At 46.0% G+C, this 8,713-nt stretch overlaps 1 protein-coding gene across 2 annotated transcripts; it reads left to right on the forward strand.

Annotated features, from left to right (window-relative positions):
- The first annotated feature begins 1,473 nt into the window (after positions 1-1,473).
- PAX6 (paired box 6) lies at positions 1,474-6,702 on the forward strand. 2 transcript variants are annotated; one of them, XM_010136476.1, is made up of 6 exons: positions 1,474-1,632; positions 2,489-2,571; positions 2,854-3,004; positions 3,127-3,242; positions 5,276-5,426; positions 6,302-6,702. In XM_010136476.1, exons 1-6 carry the CDS (start codon positions 1,554-1,556, stop codon positions 6,385-6,387), a joined length of 666 nt encoding a protein of 221 aa, XP_010134778.1. In that variant the 5' UTR covers positions 1,474-1,553; the 3' UTR covers positions 6,388-6,702. The 2 variants fall into 2 exon arrangements, with proteins under 2 accessions (XP_010134778.1, XP_010134779.1); XM_010136477.1 differs by having other exon boundaries at positions 3,145-3,242.
- The last annotated feature ends 2,011 nt before the right edge of the window (positions 6,703-8,713 follow it).

Here is an 8,713-nt window from a genome sequence, read left to right on the forward strand (position 1 = left end):
GCCCCTGAAAGGCAGCCCCCCCCACCCCCGGCTATTCACCCGCCGCCGGCCGCCTCAATGGGGCTGCGGCCGCCCATATGGTGACCACGGCCGCTGAATCCCTGTGTTTAAATGGGGGAGAAAGTTCGGGTTTTAAAACATTTCAAAGTGCTTGAAAGGGTCCCACCAGATCCTGTCACAATTCCCCCCGAGCTTTGAAGGCCGGGGCCATTGTTCGCCGATTATAAATGATATTACTTTAAAGTTGATTTCCCACAATATTTAAAGGATGTAGCGGGAGCGTCGCTATTTATTTTTGGCGTAACTTTTCAAGGGAATTAGCATAAGTAGCCTATGAGTCCCTCATCCCATCTCCCCCTTTATGCGACATCAAAACGCCTCGAAAAATATGCTTTGAAAGGAGAGGGAGAGCTAATTTAGGGACAACGACTTCTCTGCCTCCACAGCAAGGTCCGTTTCTTCGGGCCCCGGCGGCCGGGGGTGCCCACGGAGCCCCGCGAAGCCGACCAGCCCCGGGACGCATCCCTGCGACCGCCCCAAAGGGGGGCACAATGAAACTTTCCCCCTGTTTAATGACAGAAATTGCATTAAAAGTAGTGGAAATGCCCTAATTAAAAATGTACCGCTTAAATGATATGCCAAACGTTCAGCTGCAGAATAGCGTATTTAGCTAGTTAGTGAACTCGCTACTATTTCTTTTAAAATTACATGTTAAAATTTTAAAAGAAATCTTACTTTTCTCTGGTGCAACACATTACAAAGAATGGACAGTCCTTTTATCTAAATATAAAATTCCATTTTCAGCAATTATAGCCTGTTCTTGGTGATGATATAATTACAGCTGTGCTCAGTAATAGGTGTCAAGGCAATGCACACTCATACAATAGTTGAATAAAACTGCAGAACAATGCAGGCACTTCTAAATTCACAACCTTTAAAATGAAATTGACTGTGCAGAATTCAAATAAAAACTGGATAAATATTTTTTTAAAAAGATTACAAGCTTGGTTTGGTTTCTTAATAGCATTTTCTGCAAACCTATCAACATCTAATTGATTAGATAGGAATTACTGATTATAGATAATCTGAAATACTGAACATCACTATTTTAAATATAGCAATAGGTAAATAAATGCAGCAGACAGAGGAGACTGCCATGGCACTTCAGCAGCGACTCATGGAAAGAATCGCTTTCAGGGGAAAGTATTTTTATGCGGGTTTTATTCCAGAGGAAAATCAAAATGAAATTAAGACCACGCAATCGGAATTCCTCATCTCTGATGTTTACGATAACGCTGGAAACTGAAATGTTTCTGTGTTACCCATGTCATCAGTGCTTTGATACCCGAGGAGTTTTTAAAAGGGAGGGTGTCAGAAAACATGGCCGAACTTGCTTCCAACCGCGTTATTTCTCTGATGGGGATCTTAAGACAAGGGTACCTGCGTTTCACTTTCCAACTCTTGGTTCCTCAGATGGCTGCCCACAACAAGAGGGAGGAGGGGAAAACACTAACTCCATCAGCTCTAACGGAGAAGATTCAGACGAGGCCCAAATGAGACTCCAGCTGAAGAGGAAGCTGCAGAGAAATAGGACATCCTTTACCCAAGAGCAAATCGAAGCCCTTGAGAAAGGTGAGTGACATTTTCCTAAGGCTGGAGCAGGAGAGAAAAGCAAAACATGTCCTGGCTATATTAAGAGCTGAACGGAAGGATGGCATTCACGTGCCTTACACATACATGTATATATTTAAAGTCTGTGGCTCTCTCCATGCTCTTTTATTCATTGAGCTCTGGATATTAATCGACAGCTGTGATGTGCACTGAAAAGCTGTTAAAAGGTTTTCAAAGGGAACACACTCAGGGCACAGATCATACCAAAACAGGGATGCTACACCCGGGGATCCTCACATGGGGGATAAATCTCCTCCCACCGACTGTGCCGTGTCCCTGGCCAGGACGCATTGCTGTATACTCTGGAAAGGCGAGGGCAGGCAGCTGGGGCTGGCAGCAGCCCTCTGTGCCTCCCCCACGCTTGCTCCACATCCCCAGCGCTGCCCGGGGCTGGGAGCAGGTGCCCTTTTCCCTGACCGGCCTGGGCGCACCTCGCCTCTGACCCGCTGCAGATCTTTGTTCTTATTTTCCACTGTTATTTAGTGACGTGCCATTTCACTTCTTGGTGACAGGGTCAGAGATGCCTTGGGGACCCCCTCAGCGAAGGCAGAAGCCATCACTGCTTCTTGAAAGATGCAGCGTTGCACCCAAGCCTGCCTATCCCCTTAGCGATGTTCCCCAGCAGGCAAGACGCCCTCCTTCCAAACGCACACACACAGACACACGCACAGACACACACACACACACAGAGCTCAGCTTTGCCTTTGCAGCAACGCTTCTTGAGAGCATTTAGAGCACAGGCAGCGCAGCAATGACTCTGACCGTACAGTCAGCCCCATGAACTCTGCAGCTAACGCAACAGTATTTCCTTCTGCAGAATTTGAGAGGACCCACTATCCCGATGTGTTTGCAAGAGAGAGACTAGCTGCTAAAATAGACCTGCCTGAAGCAAGGATACAGGTACTCAGTTGCTGTGCAATCACAGCTATTAGTAGTTTTACTATTGCTATTCTACATTTGTTACTCCTGGCTTCTCAAAGCACAGGGCAGCCCCTATTTGGGATTGGGTACTTGTCCACCTCCCCCTTCATGAAAATAACAGCAGCTGGGGTTTGCTTCCACACGCTGTTTGCTACGCTGCAGGCCAGCTTTCTACCGGCATGGCCTTGAGTTTCATGGGGGAGGCCCCTCACCCATAGCCCGTGCAAGGTCACTCATGTCTCTCAAACACTGTATTTCCAGGTGTGGTTTTCTAATAGAAGGGCCAAGTGGAGAAGGGAAGAGAAGCTGAGGAACCAGCGAAGACAAGCCAGCAACACTCCCAGCCACATTCCCATCAGTAGTAGTTTCAGCACAAGCGTTTACCAGCCAATCCCACAACCGACCACCCCTGGTAATGCCACCAACCCGCTCACATTCACCCATCCTCTTGGGAAAATGGGACTCTGACACTCTATCATCAGTTGTACCTGTGGTTAAACTAATGTGTTCATCTATCTGTCTATTCTATTATAGTTTCCTCTTTCACATCAGGTTCCATGTTGGGCAGAACGGACACGGCGCTCACAAACACGTACAGTGCACTGCCGCCCATGCCTAGCTTCACCATGGCCAACAACCTGCCTATGCAAGTAAGTTTGTCCCTCCTGCCATGGCATGATGCTCCCTCAGGACTTGTTGGCCCCTGGGGTGTGCGGGAGCGTGGGTGGGGGCCCTCCCTCCACAGGATGAGGGATTACAGACCCAAACCTTGCTGCGGGGAAACCGGCACCAAAGGCTTCCCCAGCATCTGAAAAGACACCCCATTTGGGAGAATCACAAGGAAAAGGGCACTGTAAGACCTGGTGCTCAACAAAAATGTTCTTCCTGAATTTTAAAAGACAAAGGTCCTCAAATTTACAAGGCTGTAAATCTCGGATGAAAAAAACATTTCTGGGAAAAAAACATCCTCCAAATCAAACCTCGTGGTTAACTTAAGGAACTCACTGGTGCAGTATTGTGGAAATTGCTGCCTGAACAAGCTGCTGGAGGGATCCAACCTTCTCGGTGTAGGTAATGTGGCGGCAGCACATTGGGAATGAACACCTGAGAGAGGGAAGGATGTGATTAGCATCAGTGGTTACGCCAGCTAAGCCAGAATTGCAAGAGCTGTCAATCCTCATGCCTGAAAGCATTAGCTGATCACCAGCTGGGTTAGGAAGAAATCTATTCCTTTGGGGTCTGTTTCTATAGACCTTTCAGATGCAAAATTCCTCCTTTTTTAATGGTGGGGTTGGCCTAGGAAGGTGCTGGCCAATTACGGGAGTTTTACAGCTTTGTCTGAGGCACACAGCATTGACCACTGCTGGAGACAGGCAAGCAGATTAGAGAGCCTGACTCCTTCGCTGCGGCAATTACTATGTTACTAATTGCTGAACCAAAATTAACCAAATAAAGTTAGAGTCTCGCAAGTCTGTGGAAAGAAATGACGTTGGCTAGGTCGCTATTTCGTGACGTTGGAGGCTGGCGGCGCAGTTCCCAGCAGCGGGCTGAGAGCAGATGACAAAAGATCAAAAGGCTGATACAGGAGGGGACCGTTGGGAAAGCAGGAGGCCCCTGATTCACCGCTGGGCACCTGGGCAGGGACCTGGCACGCGTGAACTGGAAAGTCCTGTCTATGTGGCCACCATGGCATGATGGCCATGCGGTGTTGGAGTGGGAAGCTTGGCAGCTGAACTGGCGGCATCCCCCTGCAGATGCACGGTGCATTGCTGAGTCTCCCAGAGCACAGTGTGTGTGTGTAGTAAGCAAGGCTGTCAGTATTTTTGGAGACGGTGTGTGTCAGGGATGTGCAGATGGAGGAAATATGTACAGACATGTTGAGTCTCGTGCTCCTAGAGCAGGAATTACTCATCCTGCTTCCTGCTCCACTGCTGCCTCCCTGTGCTGGAGCTGCACCAGTCCCCACTCCCCTGGCACCCTGGAGTGGGAGATGCCCCTGCTTGGTCCCTCTCCGGCACTGTGCCATCCTTCACCCCGTCCCCAGCTGCTACCACCCTGGCAGATGGGGTTTTAGGGGTTGGAGTTTAGGTAAGTGGAGATTGTTCTCTGGAGATGCTGCTGACGTGGTCTGGAGTGACCCCAAAGGCTCTGAAGAGCCCTGGTCACCTCAAACCCACAGACCGCCTGTGCGTATGTGCAACACGCTTGCAGATGCAGGACCAGCCCACGTGCCTCAGTGGAATAATTTTCAGCTACACCCCTGACAGTTTTTAGTTACACCACCAAATGCAAGAGAAGATGCCAGCCCTGTCTCTGGCTGCAAATGGAATGAGAAATCTTTCTCCTACAGGAGGACAAACAAGGGCAGCACTCAGGCTTTGGTTCCTTGGCTTAGGTACATAACACCTTCGTTAATGTCTAGATGTAGGGAACTGCTTGCCCAACATGTCCAAAAAGGTACTGGTGACCACCCACGTTGTTTCTGTAGACCAAAACCTCTGGGAAGAGGCTGCTTGGTTGAGCTCCTAAACAGAGCTTTACATCTAGGTCCCCAGATTTGAAACTGAAGCTCATTTTTGCTTGTGCACGCTGTTTCTGAGGGCAGGCACATCCATCCAGAAGAGCATAACGCCGTGTTTACGTAGGCCGGTACTTAACCCTGTTTTGTCCTTTGCTCCCATAGCCCCCGGTACCCAGCCAGACCTCCTCCTACTCTTGCATGCTGCCCACCAGTCCATCGGTGAATGGACGGAGCTATGATACATACACCCCTCCTCACATGCAGACACACATGAACAGCCAGCCGATGGGCACTTCTGGCACCACTTCCACAGGTGAGTGGCCCCACGTTCCCCCCGCCTTTCTGCCAGCGCGGCTTCCTTGCTCCGGCCATCTGGTTTTTCACACGTATTTGCTGGGAGAAGCCTCTCCCCACTGCTGGGAGAGGTCTCTCTGAGGGGTTTAGTAGCTATTGAGTCAGGCAGAGGATGAAAATGTATAACCTTGTGGGCTAGAGCAGAAAGTCTCACTTTCAAGCTGCTGCTGCAGGGGTAGATGAAAGACAGCTGATTAAAACAGGTGGCATTTGAAGAGCGGGACAGTGGAAAGCTCTTCAGCGAGGCCCCCATCCCACAAAATCTTCCCTGTATAACTGATTTCTAAAGCACCGTTTCCTTCACTGTTAAATTTCAGCAGAGATACCCACACCCATGAAGTTACGTGTATGTGGAAGTGTTTGCAGGACTGGGCGTGTTTTAACCGTGTCTGTGCCAGAGGCTATTTTTTTGCTAAAGGTTTGAAGTAATTGAAAAGGCAGGTAACCTGCAGAAATATTAACCTATGCATAAGGTGGCAAAAGAGGGCAAAAGAAGGGTGTCAGCATAAACAGGAGCAAGCCAGGCACCTTTTAAAGGAATAGAAATGTTCCGTGTGTTTGGGACTGAACTCCCAGCTGATACGAATGAGCCAAGGCTCTGGCATTGATCTCAAAGCGTGACAGTTTGTTTATAACAACAAACCAGTGGGATGTGCACAGGTTTTTAAAACAGACATCCTCCCCCTGGCCCCCTCCCCCCCCAATTCCACAGGCTCATAGATGGTGAGATTTCATACTTACCAGAATCCACGCACGAATCCCTGAAACTGTAAAGAAAAAATTGTGCCGTGTATCGAAAAAACTAAAACATCCATTTCCCCCCTCAATTTTCAGGTCTCATTTCCCCTGGAGTGTCAGTTCCAGTTCAAGTTCCTGGCAGTGAACCTGATATGTCGCAATACTGGCCAAGATTACAGTAAAACATGTGTTAATTCCGCAAATGACTATATGGACAACAGTTGGATGTTCAGCAGTATTTTATACAGGAAGAATGGCTCCCAGAGTACTTCTGTACTGCAGCTGTGCCCGACGCTGTAACACACGGAAGAGACTTTCACATGGACCTTTGTACACTGAAGGCATTATATCAGTTGGAACAAATCTTCATTTTGGTATCCAAACTTTTATTCATTTTGGTGTATTATTTGTAAATGGGCATTTGTATGTTATAACGAAAAAAAGAGAACAATGTAGACTGGATGGATGTTTGATCTGTGTTGGTCATGAAGTTGTTTTAAAAAAAAAAAAGAAAAAAAAAGAAGCCATGATCAACAAGCTTTGCCACGAATTTAAGAGTTTTATCAAGATATATCGAATACTTCTACCAATCTGTTCATAGATTATGGATCGATGTTCCAAGTTTGTATCATTCCATTGCATATAATTAAACCTGGAACAATACGCACTAGATTTATGTAAGAAAAATATCTGTTGGTATTTCCAAAGGTTGTTAACGGCTGAAGCTATGTGCAAACAGGGGTTAAGAGAGAACTTCAATGAAGAAAAGAGTTTGATAGATAAAAGGTAGATTGTGTCTTCGATATAATCCGATTTGTTTTATGTCGAAATGTAAGTATTTGTCTTCCCTAGAAATCTCCCAGAATGATTTCTATAATAAAGTTAATTTCATTTATATTTGACAAGAATATTCTATAGATGTTTTATACACATTTTCATGCATCATACGTTTCTTTTTGGTCGGCAAGAGTTAATTGTTCTTAGATATAGTTGTACTACTGTTCACAGTCCAATCATTTTTGTGCATCTAGAATTCATTCCTAATCAATTAAAAGTGCTTGCAAGAGTTTTAAACTTAAGTGTTTTGAAGTTGTTCACAACTACATATCAGAATTAACCATTGTTGATTGTAAAAACCATGCCAAAGCCTTTGTATTTCCTTTATTATACTATTTTCTTTTTAACCTTATAGTGTGGTGTTGCAAATTTTGTTACTGTGTTAGGTTAATCTCATTAAGTTTTATTTTGAATTTATTTTCAGTAAGTTTTCAATAAGGAGCCCTTCTTAAGAAGCATTTTTACAGACTTTTAGCCCGTCCACCAGCCTGTAATTTGGGCTAACAAAAGGAAGATAGGTTCACGTATCTAATTGCAGCCGAGAGCAGGAGGAGGTTGTTTATTTCGCTTGGGTTTCTGGGGATGCTCTGAAGGAACTCCAGAACCCAGCAGCATTTCCAGCAGGGAGTTTGCATCGTGCCAGTCAGCGGTGGAGACGCGATGCGTACCCGTGTCTATCTGCTGTAATTACACATAAAACGTATAGACACACATACACACAAATATACATTCCTGACTTCTAAAAATTGTTTTTGTTAGGATGCTTAAAAAGAAAAAAACCCCAAACCCCAGGCAGCTGTGTTTTTAACAGGCTCTTTGGGAGAGTGAATACCGTCCCTTTATATTGCCACACAGCACAATCTTAGTGTAATTTTCCATTGAACTTGTAACCTGGTTAATACCTCAATGCGCTTTGTGTGAGGGTTGTTAGTGTGGGCGTGGGTGGAGAGCTGCATGTCAAGGAATAATGAGAGAAGACAAATCAACAGGCAACAACAATGCGAGCTGGGACTGGCTAGTGAAAGCTAAAGGCCTTTAGTCACTGGCAGGGAAATCCAAACATTCCCGTATCTGTGGAGCTGGCTCTTTGTGGCGCAGTCGTTCCTTGCGAGGCCGTGCTGCACAAGGGAGCTCATGGTTAAAAAGCCAATGCACAGGGAGTTCTGAGCCAAAGCACAGGCAGCACAAGCAGCTTTTGTAAAGCAAAGATACTATCTCGGCTGGTTATGTTTTCCCCTCGGCGTATTTGTCACTGCAGATAACACTTCACTCTAAACTTGGAGTAGCAGAGTTGTGGTGCTGAGGCAGCCGCGGCACTGCAGACGAGATTAAAAGCATGTAAACTCCGAATCATTTAGGGACAAAGAGCAGCTTTGCTCAAAGCATGAGGCAACAGTCAATAAAATTGAGAGCCCAAAGCAAGCAAAAAATGTGCAAAAACGTTAGATTAAAATCTTTCTTTTTAATTGATACTCGTCAGTTTTAAGTATACTTGTTATACCAGCCCGGAATAGTTTTAATTACCTGGAAGCCACCCACTGGCAAATATTAATGAAACATGGAATTTTTCTTTTTATGTATGTACATTTTTATCAGACATGCACATTTTGTATTTATAAGTTATGGATAGATGGCATTAAACAGCACAATAGGGAGGTCCCTTCTTGCCTA

Source organism: Buceros rhinoceros, unplaced genomic scaffold, assembly GCF_000710305.1.
Source record: "Buceros rhinoceros silvestris isolate BGI_N320 unplaced genomic scaffold, ASM71030v1 scaffold16255, whole genome shotgun sequence".
Taxonomy (NCBI): Eukaryota; Metazoa; Chordata; class Aves; order Bucerotiformes; family Bucerotidae; genus Buceros; species Buceros rhinoceros.